At 55.9% G+C, this 24414-nt stretch overlaps 2 protein-coding genes across 2 annotated transcripts in view; one reads left to right on the forward strand and one right to left on the reverse strand.

Annotated features, from left to right (window-relative positions):
- LOC122384685 overlaps positions 1-7871 on the reverse strand; it is a 23940-nt gene extending 16069 nt beyond the window's left edge. Inside the window, exon 1 of the mRNA XM_043372323.1 lies at positions 7656-7871. The gene's annotated coding sequence lies outside the window, so the exon portion shown is untranslated. The remainder of the gene's footprint in view (positions 1-7655) is intronic.
- LOC122384679 (iporin-like) lies at positions 6381-24247 on the forward strand. Its single transcript, XM_043372317.1, has 9 exons — positions 6381-6584; positions 11810-12005; positions 12421-12679; positions 13391-15109; positions 15391-15477; positions 15740-15919; positions 19985-20090; positions 20335-21567; positions 22007-24247. The coding sequence occupies exons 1-9, from the start codon at positions 6454-6456 to the stop codon at positions 22170-22172; spliced, it is 4077 nt and encodes a 1358-aa protein (XP_043228252.1). The 5' UTR covers positions 6381-6453; the 3' UTR covers positions 22173-24247.
- Positions 24248-24414: the final 167 nt, after the last annotated feature.

Consider the following 24414-nt stretch of genomic DNA (forward strand, 5'->3'; position numbering starts at 1 on the left):
ACGAAATGCTCACACCTTTGGAAAGGTCAAGGGCAATTAGTGGACGACTGGCCTGTGAGAATGACATACCTTTTCCGTGTTCGTGGGATATGGAAGATCAATGCAGGTAGATTTACCATAACGGTATAGGTATGGACTTGAATACTTGAGTGCATGAATAACATGTAATTGAGCATAGGCGGCGGAACGGAGAGGGCACCGGGGCACCGTGCCCCCCTTTGATTTTGGCATTTTAACATTAGCCCTATGGGCGTTACATGGAAAGAATGGGGCCAAAAGTCGGCAGTGCCCCCCCCCCCCCCTTAGTTGAAGGTGTTCCGCCGCTACTGTAATTGAGTACCTATATGAACGCTAGTTTCAAATAAAAAATAAGACGCCTTCATTTAGTTGGGGTCTTTACGCTGTAAAATGTAAATACAAATCCCCCGAGAGCTACGACTTAAATCTAGGACGTATACCTATTTGGTTGCTTGAATGAGCTCTAAAAGCTGATACTGATTAGTAGGGCCTATATGTTACTAGGATAAAAATGTATGTTATTGTCATGCTGCCGATGAACGTAACGTACAGGCAGATTTGTGTGCCACACACTGCTATTGTTGTTTGGGAACGAGGATAAATGTCTTATGACCATACACAAGGTTCTACGTCACTCCTGTTGAGCACTTTACCTGCTAGTGCGTACTAGGTACACTGTCACACCAAGAACGAGAAAAGTACTCCCTAGCCGACAGGTACCTACTGACCATTTTCCACCAGCGTTCGAGCGTCTTCCGCCGCTGTGTTACAGTCAAAACAGCGCAACATGGCTATTGAGAGCACCGTGCTCTGTCACTGAGAGCACCCTGGTCACTGACGGCCACTGGGAGCACTCCCGCCGCTGGGAGCACCCGGTCACAGAGCACCCCGCCGCCGAGAGCGCCGCTCCGCCGCCCGGGGCGCGCCCACTGCCGCCGGTGCCCGCTCGACTGGGGAGCGCCGCGCCGCCGCCGACGATGACGGGGTCGAAGCCGTCGATGCGACGCCCAGCGGCGTCCTGCGGCAGGACGGGAGGCGGGAGGGAGGGGTCTGGGGGGGAGGACAGCGCGGCGGCGGACACCCACCTGGAGGCTGCAGTCGCGGCGCCGGCGGCGGCGGACGGAGGACGCTGGGTGGCGGACGGGCAGCGGGCCGCGCGGCCGCGCCGGGGCTGTCTGTCAGAGGGCTGTGGAGCCGGCTGGCGGCGGTCGATAGCGCAGACTGGACCGTCGGCGGCGCACGTGACCGCCCCAGACCAGTCCGACCGACTGGGCCGAGAACCGCTGACCGTCCGGACCCGACCCGACCCGACCTGGGCCCAGCCTGACCCGACTGGTCCGGACCCGACCCGACCTGGGCCCAGCCTGACCCCACTGGTCCTGACCCGACCCGACCTGGGCCCAGCCTGACCCGACTAGTCCTGACCCGACCTGACCCGACCTGGGCCCAGCCTGACCCGACTGGTCCTGACCCGACCTGGGCCCATCCTGACCCGACTGGTCTGGACCCGACCTGACCCGACCTGGGCCCAGCCTGACCCGACTGGTCCTGACCCGACCCGACCTGGGCCCAGCCTGACCCGACTGATCCTGACCCGACCCGACCTGGGCCCAGCCTAACCCGACTGGTCCGGACCCGACCTGACTCGACCAGACCTAAACCGACCTGACTCTTCAGCATCCGACCCGATCTGACAGAACATAACTCAACACAATGCTCTGGCCGAAGGACTCAACCTGACCCGATTGAACAGATTAACCCTTGAACAGACCTCACTTGACCTCAGCTGACCAGACCTGACCCGATCCGACTTAACTAAATCTGGGCCGATCTTAGGCCGACCTTACCAGCGGACCCGATCCGAGCAAATTCGACCTGTCCGAACACGATCAGACCCGACCTGACCCGGCCCGACTCAACCAGACCAGAGACAGACCTGATTCGTCCGGACCCAACACGACCAGACAGAACATAATTTACCAAACTGATACGACCTAAGGACTCAGCTTGACCCCATTCACGGACTAACATTGAACAGACTTGACCTGATGTGACCTGACCTGACCTGACGCTATATTCGAGTAAGATTTTTTTGTGGCGACTGACGAGGCTTATGCCCGGGATTACTAACACCGTAACACCATAAAGCATAATGTGTTCAATGTGTTCGTTGGTTTGGGATCACAAACTGCCATTGGAGGGGTCGTTAGGTATGCATGCATCCCGACGATCCCGTATAAATCCGTGTAGCTATGTAAATGCATATAAACCCGTCGAGCAGCGGTCAATAACCGGCCGAAGGTGGATCAACAGCTGCGCTTGCTGCTGCCACGTCTCTGATGGGTCTCACGCAGCAGCGGATGGTATAACCGAGCTCTGCAGAAGTGCCGACGAGCCAGTTGCTGCCCGGCGCGGCTGTGGAAAGGACCAGCTTGGTCAGTGGACGCAGCCCGGTCCAGCCGGTCGGGAGGGGGAGGCGGAGAACCAATCACCTTGCTTCCTAACGCCGAGCTCCGAGAGAGGCCGGGGGTGCCGACACAGACGTCAAGTGCCACACCAAGGGCCCTTTTCTGGACAATTGGCCCTCCGAGCTGTGATACGGACAGCGGCGGGACCGCACACTGGGCCGGGGGCCCGGAAAAGTGCTAGAAATTATTTGTGATTGAGTTGTTGATCTCAGCGACAAGCAAACATGCTAAAAACGAAGTGGGGCTGCTTAACCCTCGCCGGACCTGTTGTCGGACCCCCCACCCCCTCGGCCGGCCGAGGGGGGAGGGTTGGTACGACCCCTTTTCGCCGTTTCGCCCCTAATGGAGCTAGAGCCTCGCGGAAAAAACAAGCGTGTGCGCCGTTTCAAGACGGAACGATTGATACCCGATTTCAAGGTCCCATGTCAACCGGTAACCTCTGAGGTGAGGTCAAAAAGCCCAAGGTAGGGTTTGGTTTTTGGTAAATAATTTCGCATAAAATGGTCGCAGAGCAGCGATTTTGGCACCATCGTGTTTGCCTGGCTCAGGCGCGTCGAATGGTATACTTTTTGTTCGGGTGAGGTCAACTTAAGGTGTTGACCTCAGGTCAAGGTCAGGTCAGCATCCCCAGGTCACGAAGTTGGTCGAAAGAGGTCATGTCGCATATCATTCGATTCGGGAGGTCTTCCCGAGTCCATTGGTGGCTTTCCCGAGTCGCTGGCTCAATTTGATCATGAGTTATTGACAAGAAACTCCTATGACCGTAGTGACGTCATAAATGACGTCACGGAAGGTCAAAAATGCAAAAGTAAAGCATCGGATCTTGCAAGGAGTGCATGAAATCACGATTCCGTGTGCTTGAGATAGTTTGAGATCATTCCATGCGCAAAAACAACAGTTTCCTTATCTCCCCATTTACTTTTAATGGTGATGTCACGTGACCTCGAAGAGTAGCAGGCATTAGCAAAAATTGCGAGTAGGGCATGACAGAAAGATGATTAGTGGTTTGTATGGCACGGTCATTTTTAGCGGCTCGAAATAACATTTCTCAAAAAGTCTAACTTAAGAGCAAGTTGTTGTTGATTATCACTTACTTGTGTTTGGGGGTTAATAATGACTGAATTTTTTAGTTTGGCCCAAAAATTTTGACAGCATTGTGTGCGTTAATCAATTCTGAGCTCAGGGACATATATTTTATTCAGATTATAAGCCTTAGTTTTTCACAACTTCCAGCGCTATAAAAAGCGCCGGGCATTCAGTAGAGCGGCGAGGTGACAATTGCCCCTACATCATGTGGTTTACTGGCGCATATCTCGAAAAGTAGCAGGGAAAAGCAGCAAAGTACCTATATGGAACGAAAGATGAGTAATCAGCGGCTAGTATAATATGTTTATTTTTAGCTGCTCGAAATAACGTTTTTTTAAAAGTCTATTTAAAAATTTAGATATGATTTTTATTTAGGTCTTGCAGCTGCTTGCAAAAAAACTAGCTTATGTTGCAGAAAAGCGATGCAATATGTAAGAATGTTGTTGGTACAGTGAACAACAGTGCCCTGAACTAGTCTGACAGAAAATTGCGTTCAAAATGACAACTGGTCAACTAATAAATATCAACTAAAGATTAGCATTAAAATCGGCAAATGTGGTGGCCACTAGCGAGTCTAAATAGTCTTGTGTTTGGTGACAACTGACCACCTCAATTTCGACCTTAGGGCAAAAATGGCATCGGAATCGTATTCTTCGATCAATTTGGGATTAAATGATACCTATTTTGTTCATATTGCGGACAGTCAGTTTGGGGGAATTTCTAGCGCTTTTTCGGGCTGCCGGCCTACAGTGGACCGTCGAAATGGGCCGTTATAACTTTCGACGGTGTGGTTGGCTAAGACGTTCCATGTTTTAATGCTCATTATCGTCCAGGTTTAAACAATCGAATCAAATCGAGCTTGTCTTGCGAGTTACATTGTATTTGGGTAACATTTTTACCGCCCGTGTTAAAACAAAAAAGAAAATGAAGAAGCTGCGAAGTCGGAGCGAGGTCTTTTTGTAAGCTGCTGTGAGGTTCTTTAGTAAATGCGGTTGCAATACGGCCGTTGTGCCGAATGCCGATATACATCCTGTAGGTATACACAATACAAGAGGGCCGCTATACTCGGCCGTCCGAGTTCCTCCCGGCCATCACCGCCCATTTCCCTTGGATTCCCTCCTCCCTCGACTGGGAGCTGTCTCTGCGCGGCTCTGTCGGCCGCGCGACTGCCTTCCGGCGCCGTCTCGGCCTGCGCCCAATCACGGCAACAGCCTCTATGGACCGGCTCGGACGGAAAATCGCCCGTTGGCGCCGCTCCCCGGGATGGCTGAACGGGCGGGGAGAGGCAGGGAGGGAGGGAATCGGCGGTCAAGGGCGGGGACGCGGCGGACCAGACGGCTGGGGCCCGTCCGGAGAGCGCCGCGGGACAGCTGGGAGGACCACCCAAGAGGAGGGAAAAAGGCTGGGGACGGTCTGGAGAAGAGGAAGGATTGGAGAAGAATGGATGGTGACGGACTCGAGAGTAAGGAAGGGGAGTTGAGAAGACTCAAGACTAGAGAGTGGAGATGAGACACACGAGAGGGCCGGATGGTGGAGGGATTAGGTAAGGGCAATGGGACTTGGTAGGACTGGGGCGGTGGACTGCAATAACTGTACCGGGACGGCTACGAGGGTCTCAGGCGCGGGGTCGACATGGACGGTCGGTCGGAGGGCGGTGAAGGGGTCGGGGAGGGGTCTTGCCGGCCGGTCGGGGGGGGGGGGGATGGGGGTTCTGCGGCGCCGCGCCGGCGGGCCTCGACCAGCGATCAATGCTGGACGGCGGCGGCGCCCTGCCTCCGCGGCCCACACGGCCCTGCCAGCCGCACCTCCGCCAGTGACCAGGCGCCGCGCCCGCTGCCCGACACCGGCGCGCCGGCAGCGCCCAGACCCTGGCCGCAGTCGTCCGGCACAGCGGTTACTCGAAACACAACAGGTGAGTGACAAAACAGTCTTATTTTCTCTATTGTTCCGTACAAGAAAACGGATTTTGATGCACACTGGGATGTGCAATATGTACATAGGTACGTACTGTATTGCAATAGACTGCTGTGCTACAGTTATGCGCAACTATACTATGAAGGATGACCTGCAGTTTATATTGGGTTTATGGAAACAGTCGCGGAAAGTTAAGGCCCGCAGGGTGGACTGTATCGGTTTGTTGGCACGTTGACGTTTAGCCTGACAAACAGGAATTGATCCATAAGATGGTGGCATAGATAAATGGCGGATATCGTGGCCTGCGCAACACGGCGTGTTTATGGGCGGGCTCTGACGCACCCAAAGCGCTTTTTATCATATAGTTCGAGCAAAATGCGATTTGCATTTTTTGCTCATTTTCATCAAAAGAAATAACATGTACCTACCCAAGCCAAAGAACGCCTATATAGGTATTTGCTAATTTTCAGCCACCCTTTCTAATATGCTGCACCTGATATTGCTGGAAAATGTCGACTTTTGAGTCGGCACTTGTCATAAGAATTACAATGTTTTTATCCATGGGTCCGTCTCCGTGCCTTTGACTATTACTGAATAATAAACGAGCAATTATTTATGAGTTAAATGAAACAGGAGAAAGTGAAAACTAAGATAGCCTGGTTCAACGTGAGCAGATGACCTGGGATGTAAAATGACGTTGGGTGACCTGGTGCGGGTGGAGGAGGGGAGCAATAGCGGTGAGAATAACCACTCGACTAATCTCGCAACCGAAACGTCCTTTGTTTAATCATAACGTTATGCAATATGCGTTGGAAATATCCGTTGGCATAGATATCTGGTAGCGCGTTGACCACCCTTTCTAATTTTCAGCCATGTGAGCCCGACACTTTGTGCTACCGATGATCCGAGTGCGGGCATAGGACACAGCCATAATTCACATCGAGGAGGTCCCAGCAGCCGGAGCGGCATGATGGAGACGCTGCCGGACGCTAACGCCAACGGCGACAGGCCGGCCGGTCTGGCCGGCCTGGTCGGCAGCCAACAGTCGCTGGACGAGGCCGACTTCATCACCGACCGCGACCTCAACTGGCTCTGCGGGTAGGTCACCGACCGCCACCTCAACTGGCTCTGCGGGTAGGTCACCGACCGCGACCTCAGCTGGGTCTGTGATCAGGTCCCGACCTCAAATAATATTAAACACCTACTCGCATATCTATAGGTATGTGTCGCTTCAAAAGGTGTCGATGCAGCGACATATGCCGGTAGGAAGAAGGTAACTTTTAAATTCCCAACTGATGTGGACAAGACGACTACAGTCACATCATCACTAAGCTTTTTTTCTAGAATGTTGTTAAAAATCTAATGAGAGATTACTGGACCAACAATATCACATAGCTACTTTCGTGATTGCTTCGAGCCCGCCACATAAACCCGTCTATGTCTGAGCTCTGAGAACCCTAAACTGGACTACCGGAGAACTCAGTGTCTCTGGCCAGCTCCGTTTAGCATCGAGCGACTGAGGCTTCCAAGAAAAGTTTCAGGTGGTTTAGGTACTTTTTAGACTGTAGGTATCAGACTTGTAAACGACTCTGAGTTGATTCGTGAATCGACTCAGAATCAAACCGTTTTTCGATGAGTCGTGAGTTGATTCGAATCACTTCATTGAGGAACTTGATGAGTCATGAGTTGATTCGAATCGATTAAATTTAGCATCATGAGTCATTTGATGAATCGATTCAAAATTTCCGACTCAAACAAAGAATCGACTCAAAAAAAATTTGAGTCGTTTACAAGTCACCATCAACACCCTAATAATCAATGCTAGATCAATCTCTCAGCTTTAGCCATCACTTAACTCCATATTTCAGACTTACAAGAGCCTCAGAGGCTCAGGCACAGGCGCCTAATGAGCCAAAAGCATTTGGCAGTTGGTAGGTACTTAGTCTTACCAAGCCAAGTGCCTGCTACACTACCTAGGTACCTACATTTTACATGTCAGAAGTCAGAATTGACACCTGCGGCTGCCTCCCCTTCTCCCAGTCCCAATTTGGTCCCAATAATCAATCAACAGCATAAGAGTTAGCCGGGTGTCTATAGAGTCAAATACGTCCAAACTACCTATAGCCTATAAACTACCTATAGGCTATGCTATAATATAAATAAACTCACCTAGGTCGGTAAAGCTTGCGTCACCGTCGCCTTCCCGCCAAGGTAGGCCGTAATGACCAAGGTCACGTATGTCAAACTAGTGACAGCTTCAGATCGCAGTTACCGTGCGATCGTACTAACTTACTGCAAATTTGTGCTAACCTGCTGCAGTGGAAAACAAGTAAGTATTATGTCCGTGAAGTTAGCGTCAGCAACAACAACGAATACAGCGTCGGATTCAGAATCGCTCAAAAAACTCTTATTCGGTCAATTGGGGGACGGGGAGCAAGAATATGACCTTTATTTGGCCCTAGCTTTTACCCCTTACCCCTGAATCGGCCCTTAAAGGAAGGGGCGCGTCAAAAGTGCCTCAAGGGTTCGTCTGATCGCCAAAATAAGGGTCGCAATCGATTCCCCGGGTTAATATCTAGCCGCAGCCTTGGGTTCCAGATGTGTGCAACTTACCCCTTACCCCTTAATCGGCCCTTAAAGGAAGGGGCGCGTCAAAAGTGCCTCAAGGGTTCGTCTGATCGCCAAAATAAGGGTCGCAATCGATTCTTCGGGTCAATATCTAGCCGCAGCCTCGGGTTCCAGATGTGTGCAACTTACCCCTTACCCCTTAATCGGCCCTTAAAGGAAGGGGCGCGTCAAAAGTGCCTCAAGGGTTCGTCTGATCCAGGGTCGCAATCGATTCCTCGGGTCAATATCTAGCCGCAGCCTCGGGTTCCAGATGTGTGCAACTTACCCCTTACCCCTTAATCGGCCCTTAAAGGAAGGGGCGCGTCAAAAGTGCCTCAAGGGGTTAGGGGTAAGTTGCACACATCTGGAACCCGTGGCTGCGGCTAGATATTGACCCGAGGAATCGATTGCGACCCTTATTTTTGCGATCAGAGGAACCCTTGAGGCACTTTTGACGCGCCCCTTCCTTTAAGGGCCGATTAAGGGGTAAGGGGTAAGTTGCACACATCTGGAACCCGAGGCTGCGGCTAGGTATTGACCCGAAGAATCGATTACGACCCATATTTTGGCGATCAGACGAACCCTTGAGGCACTTTTGATGCGCCCCTTCCTTTAAGGGCCCATTAAGGGATAAGGGGTAAGTTGCTCACATCTGGAACCCGAGGCTGCGGCTAGATATTAACCCGAGGAATCGATTGCGACCCTTATTTATGCTATCAGACGAACCCTTGAGGCCCTTTTGACGCGCCCCTTCCTTTAAGGGCCGATTAAGGGGTAAGGGGTAAGTTGCACACATCTGGAACCCGAGGCGGCGGCTAGATATTGACCCGAGGAATCGATTGCGACCCTTATTTTTGCGATCAGACGAACCCTTGAGGCACTTTTGACGCGCCCCTTCCTTTAATGGCCGATTAAGGGGTAAGGGGTAAGTTGCACACATCTGGAACCCGAGGCTGCGGCTAGATATTGACCCAAAGAATCGATTGCGACCCTTATTTTGGCGATCAGACGAACCCTTGAGGCACTTTTGACGCGCCCCTTCCTTTAAGGGCCGATTAAGGGGTAAGGGGTAAGTTGCACACATCTGGAACCCAAGACTGCGGCTAGATATTAACCCGGGGAATCGATTGCGACCCTTATTTTGGCGATCAGACGAACCCTTGAGGCACTTTTGACGCGCCCCTTCCCTTAAGGGCCGATTAAGGGGTAAGGGGTAAAAGCTAGGGCCAAATAAAGGTCATATTCTTGCTCCCCGTCCCCCAATTGACCGAATATGAGTTTTTTGAGTGATTCTGAATCCGACGCTGTATTCGTTGTTGTTGCTGACGCTAACTTCACGGACATAATACTTACTTGTTTTCCACTGCAGCAGGTTAGCACAAATTTGCAGTAAGTTAGTACGATCGCACGGTAACTGCGATCTGAAGCTGCCACTAGTTTGACATACGTGACCTTGGTCATTATGGCCTACCTTGGCGGGAAGGCGACGGTGACGCCCAAGGTGACGCCACTTTCGAGTCTCAACTCAAGATCATATCTGATTCTGAGGCCTGAGCCACCCATGCAAGGTCATGGCCTCCTCGTTTGCTCCTCGTGGCCCATGGAGTCCCTGCTGATGCTGAATGTGTCACAGGTGGGATTAATCCTATTTTTGAGGTTGTACTGTTTGAATAATTTTATGTGATAAGTAAGAAGTAGTAACATTTGTTTCATTATCATGTAGAAAAAGTTTGATTAAAAAAAAACATGAATGCCTCTCGGAACTTGTGCTTTTGAATTTTCAAAAAGACTTTCTAGGTAATAATAAGAGATAGGTTACTATGCTACTCCTTAGTCCTCACTTATATTATAATTGTCTCTCAGAGTTACTTACAAATTTATCTGATATTGCACTGTTGACTGTTGAGTGTTGAAGATAGGTAGGTGTAAGGTAGGTACCTATGTACCTACTACCTAGTCCTACTAGGTAGCTGCTTGAATCTTTGGTCAAGGCTACTATGCTGCTTAATACAATTGTGGTATGCGGCATATTCATTTTGTCATAGCTTTGAGTCAAATAATCAACAAATGCCTATAGTGAGTCATGGGTTGAATGAAATAAGTTCAATAAAAAGGTCGTGTGAGTCATGAGTTGATTTGAATCGATTCATCAAAATGTGAGTCATGAGTTGATTCGAATCATTCCGTTGGCTAGTTGCTCGAGTCATGAGTTGATTCGAATCATTTTATCGAGGAACTTGATGAGTCATGAGTTGATTCGAATCAATTAAATTTAACATCATGAGTCGTTTGATGAATCGATTCAAATTTCCAGACTCAAACAAAGAATCGACTCAAAAAAAATTTGAGTCGTTTACAAGTCTGGTAGGTATTGTAGTTATGTGAAGTAACTGTTTGAAATACCTCGCCTTTAGCATTCGAAAGATGTCTGCCAAAACATACAATTAGCATAATTCATACGAAGCCACTGTTGCAGCGAAATGATGTAACGGAATAGAATGCCAGTAATGAATGCATCGAATGTTTCGTGGACAACATCTTATGGAACAAAAGTGATCGAGCGTCTTCACAGGTAGGTAATTGCGCAAGGCTAGCGTAGTAGTTAATAAATTCATTAGTTGACTAAAATTAAAAGTTGACTTGAAAAATGTAGGTACACGAACATAGAGGGTGAGAATTGTAGGAAGTCTCGTTTCTCGCTGCGGTCAAAAGTAATTTGGAAGCTGGCCGACTACTGTGCTAACTTACTGCGGCAGCCGGCGAACCGAGGCGCAGATGTAAAAGGGAACGGTTACAAATGAGCCGTGCTCATGCGAGGCTGAGCGCCCAATTCTGCCGGGGTAGAGTCGGCGGAGGTCGGAGGCTGCCTCCTCTACTCTGCCGCGGACGGGTATCGACCGACCTCGGAGAGCGGTTCAGCTGCGTCACATCTCACACAGCGGCGGCTCAGCTGCATCACATCTCACACAGCGGCGGCTCATCTCTCACAGGTGGCGGATTATCTCTAAGCTCACACAAACGGCGCGGCGGTTCAACTCACACAGACGGGGGCTCAAGTCATATGTTCACATCTCACACAGACGGCGGCTCATATGTTCACATCTCGATCTCACACAGACGGCGGCTCATATGTTCACACCTCACACAGACGGCGGCTCAGCTCACCTCACAAGACGGCGCGGCGCCTCATCCTATCATTGACCAGACGGTAGCTGCACTGTGACACCACAGACCCCTAGATCACAGGGTCGAAAAGCCAAACCCAGTGTTTACATAGAATGACCTTCATCCCTAGAAGACGCCGTTGTTATTCCGTTTAGCATTGGTTCGTGTAATAAAGAGATCACATATCCCTAGGTTAAGTACTGATAGCAATCACAAAAAGCCAAAATGTGATTTCATTCCAACACTCATTTCAATCGCTGAGAGTTTCAATGCCTACAATCACTCAGACGGTGTAGGTGTAGATATCCAGGGTGAGCAGCATGTTTCTCGAGGTGAGGTTGCGTGGTCGCTCTCTTTAAGAAACTGTCGATCGTACCTAGCATCGGGACACTGACCGTCTGAGTTGTCACTGGGGACTTTTACTCCTCCGGACTCTGAATCAAAATATCTTGAGCGCGGCACAAAAACTATGACCTATGAACTGTGGCCTCTGATCTCTGACCCTCGGACTCTGACTGCCCGTGATGCGGCGTGTTCTGGTGCCACTGCAGGTACGAGGGAGGTGAGGGCGGCGGTACGACCACCCCCGGTCAGCAGCGCTGTCCAGAGCTGATGGGCTCGCACAGCTACAACCAGCTCTCGTGCCACGTGGACGCCACACTGGCAGAGATCGACATGGACCAGTTCTGCCGGGCCGACATCGACAAAATCCTGGAGATATCGGCCTACAGCAACGACCTGTATGGGGTGAGAGCGGTGCAAAGGGCAGGCAGCAGCTCGGGGTCTGCTACTTGCATCGAGTGAGTCCGAAGTGGTACCCCCGAAACGTTCATCTTCATTTAGAAGAGTGCAGGTCACACCCGCGCCATGGCTCACGTTGCGCTCAACGGGAACAGGGCTCGCCTAAAGCTTTGGCTTGTTTTAACTGCAGTACACTACAGCCCACAGTAGCAGTGTGCTTAGAGTTTAGGTCTGCCGCTCTCCACAGGAGCAGGGCGTTTTCAGAGTTCAGTGCGCTCAGAGTTTGGGTCTGCCGCTCTCCACAGGAGCAGGGCGTTTTCAGAGTTCAGTGCGCTCAGAGTTTGGGTCTGCCGCTCTCCACAGGAGCAGGGCGTTTTCAGAGTTCAGTGCGCTCAGAGTTTGGGTCTGCCGCTCTCCACAGGAGCAGGGCCTGTTCAGTAACATCTCGATGGACTCGCTGGACTGCTCGTCGTTCGAGGCGGACGAGATGCTGCCGTCTCTGAGTCTGGAGGCCGACGACAGCAGCAGCGGAGCGCTGGCGACCACCGAGGACGGCGGCACGACCGGCAGCGACCGGGCCGTCGACCAGATGAGCAGCGACGCCGCAGCCGTGACCACCAGCGGCGAGGCTGCTCTCGTCACCAGCGATGACGCCACAGACCCGTCATCAGCGCCCCACGGTGGGTGTTTGTTCCCCAGCCTGAGCCGGCGTCAGCAACACACAGAGAGTGTCGGCCAAATGGCCCATGGATAACGCCAAACGGATTCAGCCGGAGACTGCTATCCATATTGGCCTTTGTGCAGCGAGAGTTCGTTGTCTTATGTGTCCCAAAGCTGGGCTAAGGCCGGGTAAATCAGGGCTGACGATATCAGCGGCTGTTATAACATCGATGCAGCGGCAGAAACGACCTCCATTTGCATAGCCGCATTTCCAGGCCGATCGTTTGGCGGTAAGTGTAAAACATCAGGCCGTGTCACCGTGAGCCGGCGCCAATTTCTTGACTGGCGTTCTGCCTCTTATTATTCGGCCTGGCCGACGTTCGGCATCGCTATTTGCTAGAACGGTCGAGCCGGTCGCTGGAGAAACCGTTATGGACTTTGAAATGAAAGCTGCCCAGTCGATTTAGCTTGTAACCTTCCTATGGCGTGACAAACTCGCAAATGTGAGTACCTAAAGCGTTGAACGTAACACATCACGTCATATTATACTGCAAAATAATAATGTAGGTCCCGCATCAATATACGAAGCGATTGATACCCCTACTCGATCGTCCACGATCGTTCGGCTGAGAGCTTAGGCACCTGTTACGATTTATGTGTGTTCGCTCAGCTGCTGACTCTGCGCCCATCAGCGTCTGGTCGGCTGTGACGCAGTGTCCGCTCTCGGGCAGAGTTTCGTCAGTGGCCGGCGGCCGGCCGGTCCCGGCCGGGCCTCACCTGCTGGTCGGAGCGGCGCCGCACGCCGTCCCCGCACCAGCACACCACCTGGGTGGGGCAGCGCCAGTCGCCGCCGGTCCCACCGGCGCCGCGGACCGAGACCACCACCTGGCGGGAGCAGTGTCTGCCGCCGTCGGCGCCGCAGAGTCCGCAGCCGCGGCCGGACCAGCACCGCGCCGCGGCGGACCGAGCCGGGACCTGCCAGGTGGAACCGCGCGAGGACGAGCCGAGGTCGGACGAAGAGACGACGCCAGTCCGGATGAGAGACAAGGCTCAGCCGCGCCGCAACGACCTCCGGCGGTACCTGCTCAGCGCCGACCCGCGGCAGCGTCTGCTGGACAGGCGCGGCGAGCTGGCCCTCCCGGAGAGGCCGGCGCCTGCCGAGTGTCGGTGCGGCGGCCGGCGCCCCCGGCCTGACCTGGCCGGTGACCGCCGCGGGGGAGAGCGGGCCCCTGACCGCGCCGTGCGGCCGGTGACCGGCTCCGAGCCGCGCTCCGTCGCCGCCACCGCCGCTGTGGCCGAGCGCAGCAGCCAGACAGCGCCGGCCGGCGGCGGTCTGTGCGTGTTTCCGCACTACACTCTGCCCTGCCTGCCCTTCCTGGAGCAGAGTCCTATCAGCGCGCCGTGCCGACACGGGCCGGGGGAGGCCGCCGCCGGCGCTCACCGCGCCCCGCTGCCGGAGTCGCCGGCACCGCCCACCCGCCGCGCTCCGGGGCCACCCTCTCTGACTGACTCCCGTGGTCCGGCCTCACCGGTCCCTACTGGCTCCCGTGGTCCGGCCTCACCGGTCCCTACTGGCTCCCGTGGTCCGGCCTCACCGGTTCCTACTGGCTCCCGTGGTCCGGCCTCACCGGTTCCTACTGGCTCCCGTGGTCCGGCGTCGCCGGTCCTGAGCGGCCGGGGCGCGGGCTCACGGGCGCCGCTCGTCCGGCCGCGGGTCGGCTCACCGGCTCTGGCCGGGTGCCGGGTCGGCTCGCCGGTGCCGCCGGGCCGTCTGACGCCGACGGCGACGGGCTCGCCGCAGCGCCGGCCCTACTCCTGTAACGACATCCGGACGGCGATCCGCGGCAACATGTCCGCCATCCAGGACTGGCGCTCGCTGCGCATGCTGCTGCCGCAGGAGTTCCGCCGCGAGATGGACCGGCTGGCCGGTGACGCCCTGTCGCCGGACGGCCCCTCGCGCGACCCCCGATCGCCGGACGGCCCCTCTGGCGGCCTGCACGTGGGCCAGTGCCGGTCGGCCAGTCGGCAGAGCTCGGCGGGCAGCGGCCGGCGCGACTCTGACGCCGCCACCGACGACGAGCGCGACGGTCGGTGCACGCCGCGCTCGGCGCGACTGGCGGCCGCCAGCGGCTCGTCGACCAGCTCGGGCCGCTCGCTGAGCCACTGGTTCACGGACGCCGCCCAGTTCGCAGCGGTCAGTGAGCGGGAGCTGCGGCCGTTCACGGGCCCCGAGGACGCCGCCGACACCGTCTCCCACCCGCCGTCTGCGCCGGGCGGCGCCGGGAAGGCGGGCCCGGAGCGCCGGCGCCAGCACCCGTCCGTGGACTCGGGCATCGAGCTGCGGATGCCGGGCTCGTTCGGCGCCCAGTCGGCCGGCAGCGACAGTTCGCGCTCCGAGTCCGACTCGCACGCCAGGCGCGTCATCGTGCTCCACCGGGACGGCTTCGAAGGTAGGCTGCCCAGACGGTCACTGTGTGCTACTGACCCAGCTTTTGCAGCCGATCACTCGTCTTGCATTTTTGCTAGATTATGCTCGTAAGAAATATTTACCTAAGCTTTAGCGCCTATCCAGCTTAATTCACCAAATATAAGTTACTACGGCTAAGTTATATCCCAATGTGATGAAATACATGTCTAGAGTGTGCAAGCATACGATTAGTTACTCTTTCCTTATTCGTTTGTAGAGGTATCTACGCATATCGTACACTAACCGATAAATGTCACCTTACAGAGGCCCTGAGTCTTATCACTGAAAGTGTGGCGTCGATCGTGGCCTACTTCCAATCAAGTGCAATATCCCTGTCATCAAATGATCCAGGTAAGACATACCTGCTTACACACTCACATACATTGCGCTGTTCACACCTTCCATACCAATAAGATAAGACATTCTTTTACGATTAAGAGTTACACCTACTGAAAGTAATATTTCCACGTTAGGCGCTTATCTTATTTTATTTCATTCTTAGACTGGTAAAACACCACGTCCTGCAGTTCTGGATATTTCAGATCGGTGCCATTGTGTTAGGTAGGTACACAGGTGCCGAGTTGGTTCACTGGCCGTGTGTTGTGTGCCACAGTCGGCGGCCAACTGCTCGGGGACAGTCGGCGCAGCCCGGCCATCGGCTACCTGGTGCTGGACCGGCTCTGTCCAGCTCTGTACGCGCTGCTCGGTGACGGCCTCCTCACGCGGCTCGACACCGCCTTCGGGCCGGTGCACAACAGCGTCTGGCGCCTGGTGGAGTCGGCCTGTCCTCCCGGTCAGTGGGCCTGTCCTCCCGGTCAGTGGGCCTGTCCTCCCGGACCTGTCCTCCCGGTCAGTGGGCCTGCCCTCCCGGTCAGTGGGCCTGTCCTCCCGGCCAGTGGGCCTGTCCTCCCGGTCAGTGGGCCTGTCCTCCCGGCCAGTGGGCCTGTCCTCCCGGTCAGTGGGCCTGTCCTCCCGGTCAGTGGGCCTGTCCTCCCGGTCAGTGGGCCTGTCCTCCCGGTCAGTGGGCCTGTCCTCCCGGTCAGTGGGCCTGTCCTCCCGGTCAGTGGGCCTGTCCTCCCGGTCAGTCGGCCTGTCCTCCCGGTCAGTGCGCCTGTCCTCCCGGTCAGTGGGCCTGTCCTCCCGGTCAGTGGGCCTGTCCTCCCGGACCTGTCCTCCCGGTCAGTGGGCCTGTCCTCCCGGTCAGTGGGCCTGTCCTCCTGGTCAGTGGGCCTGTCCTCACGGTCAGTGGGCCTGCCCTCCCGGTCAGTGGGCCTGTCCTCCCGGCCAGTGGGCCTGTCCTCCCGGTCAGTGGGCCTGTCCTCCCGGTCAGTGGGCCTGTCCTCCCGGTCAGTGGGCCTGTCCTCCCGGTCAGTGGGCCTGTCCTCCCGGTCAGTGGGCCTGTCCTCCCGGTCAGTGGGCCTGTCCTCCCGGTCAGTGGGCCTGTCCTCCCGGTCAGTGGGCCTGTCCACCCGGTCAGTCGGCCTGTCCTCCCGGTCAGTGCGCCTGTCCTCCCGGTCAGTGGGCCTGTCCTCCCGGTCAGTGGGCCTGTCCTCCCGGACCTGTCCTCCCGGTCAGTGGGCCTGTCCTCCCGGTCAGTGGGCCTGTCCTCCTGGTCAGTGGGCCTGTCCTCCCGGTCAGTGCGCCTGTCCTCCCGGTCAGTGGGCCTGTCCTCCCGGTCAGTGGGCCTGTCCTCCCGGTCAGTGGGCCTGTCCTCGCGGTCAGTCGGCCTGTCCTCCCGGTCAGTGGACCTGTCCTCACGGTCAGTGGGCCTGTCCTCCCGGTCAGTGGGCCTGTCCTCCCGGTCAGTGGGCCTGTCCTCCCGGACCTGTCCTCCCGGTCAGTGGACCTGTCCTCCCGGTCAGTGGGCCTGTCCTCCCGGTCAGTCGGCCTGTCCTCCCGGTCAGTGGGCCTGTCCTCCCGGTCAGTGGGCCTGTCCTCCCGGTCAGTGGGCCTGTCCTCCCGGACCTGTCCTCCCGGTCAGTGGGCCTGTCCTACCGGTCAGTGGGCCTGTCCTCACGGTCAGTGGGCCTGTCCTCACGGTCAGTGGGCCTGTCCTCACGGTCAGTCGGTCTGTCCTCCCGGTCAGTGGGCCTGTCCTCCCGGTCAGTCGGCCTGTCCTCCCGGTCAGTGGGCCTGTCCTCACGGTCAGTGGGCCTGTCCTCCCGGACCTGTCCTCCCGGTCAGTGGGTCTGTCCTCCCGGACCTGTCCTCCCGGTCAGTGGGCCTGCCCTCCCGGTCAGTGGACCTGTCCTCCCGGTCAGTGGGCCTGTCCTCGCGGTCAGTGCGCCTGTCCTCCCGGTCAGTGGACCTGTCCTCCCGGTCAGTGGGCCTGTCCTCCCGGCCAGTCGATATTCCTTTGGGTCCACCCTTACCGTGGTCGGACACCCCTGCCACAAGTCAGTCTTTCTGTTTTCCTCCCTTCTCAATAGGTATGCGTACGAGGGGGTATCGAAAAGTTCTGATCATCACATAGAAGTTATAGACCGATTTTGATGATTTTTGGTCGGTATTATATTTGGTTCTCAAGAACAATGTTCCCGCAAAGAAAATCCTGAGAAGTGGTTTTATCTTATGTAGGAGAGACCTAGAAGTAAAAAAGATGAGTATTGGGCCCATTGAGGACCGAACCGTCATCCAACAAATGCATTTGAAACGGTATCACACTGAGAAAATACATCAAGAACGTGAAATTAGTTTATGGCGAGGAAAGCCCATCTCATGCACTTACCGAAAATGAGGAAATAATTTTCAACTCGGTTGCATGGTCCTTGCAAGGAAGTCAAGAAGTGAGTGACTACCAGTGATTGATAAGGTGGTGACTGTGAAGGAAGTGGAGGACCTCATCCTTACATGGATCGTCGTGTGACCTTTCAGATGATTGTGCAACAGAAAAGTCTCCATGCTGGCAGTGCCTGAAAATATTATCAGCGAAGAACTACAGACGATAAAGGAGTCAGCCCGCTTAGAAGCTCGTGTGTCTACTTTGTTCAAGAGAAAAATGCGTCTTGGCCTTTGGAAACGAAAACAAGGCATTTTTTAGGGAATGGAAGACATCTTCGATCATTTGATGACTTGTGACGAATGCTGGGTCTATGCGTATGATCCAGAGACAAAAGATGATCAAGAAGTTGAGGCACGGCACATCTGTCCTTCTTAAAAGGCGAAGATGCAGAAGCCGATATGGAAGGTCAATGCTATCAGTGTTTTAGATCTGGCGTGGGTTAGTCATTACCAACTGTCTTGATGATGGTCGGATAATGATAAGCAAGCACTACTGCACACTTTTGAAGAAGTTGCGAGATGGCCTCGAGCAGAATCCGCCGCAAAAAAGCTCAAGAAAGATGTTTTATCCTCACCGACAGCACCCCCGCCCATTCGGCCTGAGCTGCGATTGAAGAAACAACATGATGTGGATATTAAATCCTACCACATCTAAGAAATTCACCTGACCGGGTATTAACTGACTCTTGATTGTTACGAGAGATGAAGAATCCACAGTATGACCGGTGATTTAAGTACAGAAATGACGTCATTGATGAGGTGGAGCAGTGATTTCCGGGAGAGTGCGAAGGTCCTACAATGATCGCCTGAGGCAGCTCAAGAAACGATGCAATAAGTTAGCGGTCATGTGTGGTGACTTTTGAAGGAGTAATGAACATCATGTAAAAAAATCAAATTTCTATCACATCTAATTCATGGTGATGATCAGAACTTTTCGATACCCCCTCGTATGTCCAAGTCAGTCTGTGACCAGAGCCATAGCAAATATCAATAGGTAGGCAAGGGCGCACATAAGGGGTGGAGAGGCACACGGGCCCGCGCCCTCCCCATTCAAATTGAGGGGCCCATTTGAGGCGGCCGAAGGCAGCCTCAAATGCTCCTGAAATGGGCCCCTAATCTTTAGACCGCCGAAGACCGTCTAAAAATGAGCTGAAATGATGATTGAAAAGACCAGGAGGGCCCGTCTCGGGCCCCAGCAGGCCCATACGAGTCCATGTAGGGCAACTTTTTCGGCTGGGACCTGGGGCCTTTTGGCATGGGGACCCAGTTTGCAGGTCGCGCCCCCTCCATTAAAAAATCCTGTGTGCGCGCCTGTAGGTGGGAAAGTTCCTATAGAAGAACGACTAAAAGTCTTTCAAAAATAAACTGTCACATTACACTGCTCTGATATTGCATGCGTTAGGAATACGCAGAGAAGGGGCTAATCTCGCTGACAATCCCCTTCTTATTAATACCTACGGCGGCCTTCTCATTTACGATTTCCTGAAATACGACTTCCTGTGTTACAATGGCGTCCAGGATAAATGGGCTATCTGGGGCTCCCACCTCCGGCTCACAGAGAATAAATTGTCTTCCATGAGAAATATAATAGCTACATAAATCAAATCGTGAATATTCAGCTGCTATTTTACATGAACTGTGGGAGCTTGTCCCTCGGACTCTATCCCAGGGTTATATGTCGATAGCCGTTGCGGTTCCATGTCAGGCGGAACAGTATACCACCTCAGGCGCAGACTACTAGCGACATCTAGCGGCTACAGAATAAACTAATCTACGATATGCGGCTCTCAAATCGGAGCATGGAGGGAGCGTAATAGACGGCCTCGGTGCAAATACGTCTCTGCTGGGCTTACAGAGCAGACAGCTCGATGTACCCTGGCATAGAGCAATCTATAATCGCCATAAAAGGCTCATCAGGCGGCAGCTGACCAGCGGGTACCTACTGGGTAGGTAGGTAGTTTGCTATATTGCTCATTGTGGAAGATTGTACCTTGATTGTATGTACCAACAATTTATGAACATATGATGAGCGGTAGGTATGCAGCAGCTGATTCTGAAACCGCGCCTCGCATTCCAGGCATATGTCCTCAGCCGCTCAGTGATCTCGTGCTGAAGGTGAACAATGAAGAGGAGCTCTCCGAAAGCGTCCTCAAGTTCAACGCATTCGTGTTCGGACTACTAAAGTAAGAAAGTGGCTCACTTTTATGCGATTTATTTCAACTTAAGTTAAAAAAAAGCACACGTTATTCATGCGGATGCCGCCATATTCTACCTACCCACGGTTAAACTGCTGGTCCAGTCGGCGGCACATTGCCTTACCCCTGGCCCTACCTCAAAAGTTTCTTCTGTACCTATATCACGCCAAGCATCTATTGGTGGACGGGTGGTTCGGCTGGCTGCCCACTGACTCCCGTCCGCTGCCGGCAGCACACAGTCGCTGGACCGGTGGTTCGGCTGGCTGCTCGGCCGGCCGCCGGCGCTGCTGAAGCACTACTCTGCCGAGGCGCTGGTCCGGCAGCTCGGCGCCGCCGACACCGACCGGCTGCTGCTGCAACTCCGCCGGCTGGCGCGGCCCGGATTCGCCATCGAACTTACCTTCGAGAGCCAGCTGCTGCGCCAGAGCCTGTGGCGGCTCGGCCGGCGGCTGATGGAGCTGGGCGCCGACCCGGCCGGCGGCCGGACCGCCGGCGCCGGCCCCCCGGCCCGGCAGGCGCGCGTCACCGCCGCCGCCATCCGCGGCAAGCTGGAGCGGCGCTGGACGGGACGCGACCTGGACCGGCGGCTGCTGGCCGCGCTCACCGAGACCCTGGCCGGGTGTGTGCCGCTCGACACAGACGAGAATGACAACAGCGCCGCGGCGTCCGGGCGCGGAGCCGCGCCGCGCGCAGAGCCGGCACTGGCACCGGCCGGCCAGAGGCAGACCGCCACCGAGCCAAAGACTAAGCCCAGAGGCAGAGGACGCGACCCAGCGCGGACGGCCGTGCAGCCGAACCCGAGCCAACCGGGGCCAAAATTCAACACCCAACTGAGGCCGGAACCGAAACAGGACACGAAAGTGGAGAACGATACTAAAAAGAAGCCACAGCCGACGAAACAGAGCCGGGAGAACGTCCCAGACCGGCAGAATGGACCCGACTATGATCCGGAGCGGCAGCCGGAGCCGGAGCCGCCGGTGAGCAGGGCCCGGGCCCGGCAGCTGGACGAGTGGTGGCAGCGGGTGACCAGGGACCAGAGCTCGAGCCAGCCCTGGTGGGAGCGCCAGCCGCAGCAGCCGCCGGCCGGCCGCGCCTCCCCGCCGGCCGAGTCGCGCATCCCGCGCAGAGTGTCCGGGGCGCCGGCCGGGCGCCGCCCCAGTTCGGACAGCGGCTACCCCCAGCCGGCGGCCGGGCGCCGCGCCGTCCCCGGCGGGGGCCCGCAGAGCCCGGACACGGACGGCGGCCGCCAGCCGGCGCTGGCGGCCACTGGCGGCTCCAGACGCCTCCGGACAGCCTCGGAGGCCAGTCTGCGGCAGCGCGTGCTGAAGCGGGACCAGGAGCAGGCGAACCAGAGCCGGGAGGCGGCGCGGAGCGGGCCGCTGCGGCCGGCCGCCGGCACCGGCACCGGGACCGCAGCGGCCCGCCACACCGGAGCCGCCACCGCCGAGAGCAGGCAGGGAAAAAGGTGCGTCTCGGTCAAACTGTGTCCCAACAAGAAACTGGTCTGGGTAATGACTTGCCTTTAACTTTGTTTGCAATTAGCTTCACCTGAAAACCTGGGTTCCGGAAGTTCCGATACTTATTCAAAGGGGCATCAATACTCATCGGACCGCTTGACCACAAAGTAACGCAGTTTGCACGTTAAACATTTCGTCTGTGATTTTTTCTTTTGCAGAGGGATGCCACGCCTAACTTTGGTATAGACTTAGACGCCGCCCACATGTTGCCTCAGCGCTGTCTGTGCGTGCATGGGCAGCTGGCTGCTCGGTCCGCTGTGCTGTCCGCTGCTCGGTCCGCTGTGCTGTTCGCTGCCCGGTCCGCTGTGCTGTTCGCTGTGCTGTCTGCTGTGCTGTCCGCTCGCCGCCAGTGCGCCGGCCCGTGACGCGCCGCTGTGTGTCGCGCAGGGTTCGCTCGCTGGTCCCGTACCACACGCCGAACCGCCAGTTCCTCTCGTACGACCGCGACGACACGCTGACCGTGGTGGGCACCACGGACAGTCACTGGCTGCTCTGCGCGCGCCACCAGCGCGTCGGCCTGGTGACGCGCCACCACGTCACCAACGTCAGCTGACGCGGCGGCGCCATGTCAGCTGACCCCGACCGTCCGCGGGTGAGGTGAACGCCGACACCGGCGCACGAGGCGCCCCAGCGGCCAAACTGCTGCGAGCGGCCAGACACCTTGGCCTCGCCGATTACGCTTTGTGCGGCAGTCCAGCGCCTACGCTAGGTTTCGCCATGCAGGATCAATCATGTATACTTTGCCGTACTTCAGGCTTCATTTGTGTAATAATGTCATTTTAATTTAATGCAACCTCCGTAAATCTCGTAAACGTGAAGCCCGGCGGAGGGAGGCCAAGTCCACCCAGAGTCGGCTAGTCAGCACCTGGGCAGCTGGCGGCACCGCGGTTTTTCACCGACTGAAAACATTTCCATATGCGAAGAGTTATCTCGTGTAGGCACCGGAGCCAGCCTTTCGCTTACGTCTCTGTCCCACCGGTCGATGTGGTCAAACAGCTGGCAGACGGCTGCTCTGGCTATATTCTGTAACCTACCGAACGGCAGGCGATGTCGACCATACCCCCTATAACGTCTCTGTAGGTGAAGTAGTTACTGGTTAGCACCCATAGCTGTAGTTGTTCTACGGGACTGAGGGTCAGTTTTGCGGGTTTGATGGGCTAAGGTTTGCTTTTACCTGGATGATCCACTCACTTTGAGCACCTACGAGCGTTGCCCGGTGCTAATAATGTGATACGTTTGGATAGTTGCCTATGGTAAAGCGTTCCTCAGCGCCGTTCGCTGTTTGTGACGACCGCCGCTGAGCGGAGTCCGAGACTATACCAATACGGGCTGTGGGATGTGACTTGGCTGTTGAGCATAGGTTGGACCGAATTATTGGGCTTACCAGTGAATAGGTGGGGCTTCAGGCCGTAAGGGGTGTCATAGATTGTATACGGTGGCAAAAAGGCAATGCCGATATGTTGGCGGACCGAACAAGCGCCGATACTGAAGGGACTCTTGTGTGGTAACTGGTAGGCGAAGGGAGACCGAAACGGACGAAACGGGGTGGATCAAGCTATATCTAGAGTCCCATTTGAGACCACCGTCAGGCATCATAGTGGTGGCAAATTCCTAGCTATTGTCTCATCCCAAATAAGCAGTCAAAAGCCTGCAGTCAGTAAAACGTGCCCGCGTCCCACGCTACTTATCCGATTGTCCTTTAGCGGGTCCGCAAAGAAACTGTCCGCTCGGAGTCGCCGAGTGCCATGTTCCCTTCCCTCCCTAGTTGTGCGATCCTGTGAAGAATCAGAGATGACAGATCCCGACCTTCGCAGAGCCCGTCCCGTAACAGCAGGACACCCGCGGCGCCGCGCCCTCGGCCGCTCTGCGAGGTAGCTGTCCGCCCTCCCCCGGCTCTCAGAGGCCCCGTGTGCCCTGTCCGGCGTGCCAAGCCCGTGCCAAAGCCGGCGTTGTCGGCGTAGTGTGCGGCTGGCCGCCGCCCTGTCCCCGTACCGTGCTGTGCCGCTGTCGCATATCGCCGCCCGCGCTGGTCGCGACGCTCTCTGAATGGCCGACTGTAGGTCAGCGTCGCGAGCATGGCGCACCTGTGACCCATGTGACGCCGCCGCGCGCCGCCGATCGCTCGGTGTACCCCGTGTGTATGTAGTCAGTGCTTGTCCTGCTTTCTGTGGTCTAGCCTTGGCGTGCCTGTTGGGTGGCTGTGGATCCGCTGCGGGGGGGGGGGGGACTGGAGGAGCCCCACCGATCCGGGACAGCGAGCCCCCGCCGCAGGGAGGCCCGGGGACAGCGAGCTCAGACCAGAGGGAGGCCCGGGACAGCGAGCCCCCGCCGCAGGGAGGCCCGGGGACAGCGAGCTCAGACCAGAGGGAGGCCCGGGACAGCGAGCCCCCGCCGCAGGGAGGCCCGGGGACAGCGAGCTCAGACCAGAGGGAGGCCCGGGACAGCGAGCCCCCGCCGCAGGGAGGCCCGGGATCGAAGGCTGTGCATGCAGATACAGATAGATAACTATGCAGTTATTGTTGCGCAGCTGGGTAGTGCAGCCCTGCAATATCTATATTTTGTTCGCCAATATGCTATCAAGTTGTCAACATGTGTGCGTGGTGAAATCAAATAAACAAAGCGGCACTACGTTCCAGTATTGACTGTGGTGTGATATGGCCGACGACTGGGCAGATTCACGTACAAGTCATCCCAGTTACTCTTCTACAGCGGCCCAATGGGTCGGTAATACGCTGGGAGCGACAAGGAGCGATGCTTTAACCCGACGTTTCCGAAGCTGGCTGACTTTACCGCGC

The sequence above is a fragment of the Amphibalanus amphitrite genome, unplaced genomic scaffold, assembly GCF_019059575.1.
Source record: "Amphibalanus amphitrite isolate SeventyFive unplaced genomic scaffold, NRLGWU_Aamphi_draft 000196F_arrow, whole genome shotgun sequence".
Lineage (NCBI taxonomy): Eukaryota > Metazoa > Arthropoda > Thecostraca > Balanomorpha > Balanidae > Amphibalanus > Amphibalanus amphitrite.

Excerpts from the sequence above, each read along its gene's own strand:
- LOC122384679 (XM_043372317.1), top strand. The coding sequence starts at position 6,454 with ATGATGGAGACGCTGCCGGACGCTAACGCCAACGGCGACAGGCCGGCC. Across the intron at positions 12,680-13,390 it reads CCCGTCATCAGCGCCCCACG|AGTTTCGTCAGTGGCCGGCG; the intron begins GTGGGTGTTTGT and ends GCTCTCGGGCAG. Across the intron at positions 20,091-20,334 it reads TTCGTGTTCGGACTACTAAA|CACACAGTCGCTGGACCGGT; the intron begins GTAAGAAAGTGG and ends CGCTGCCGGCAG.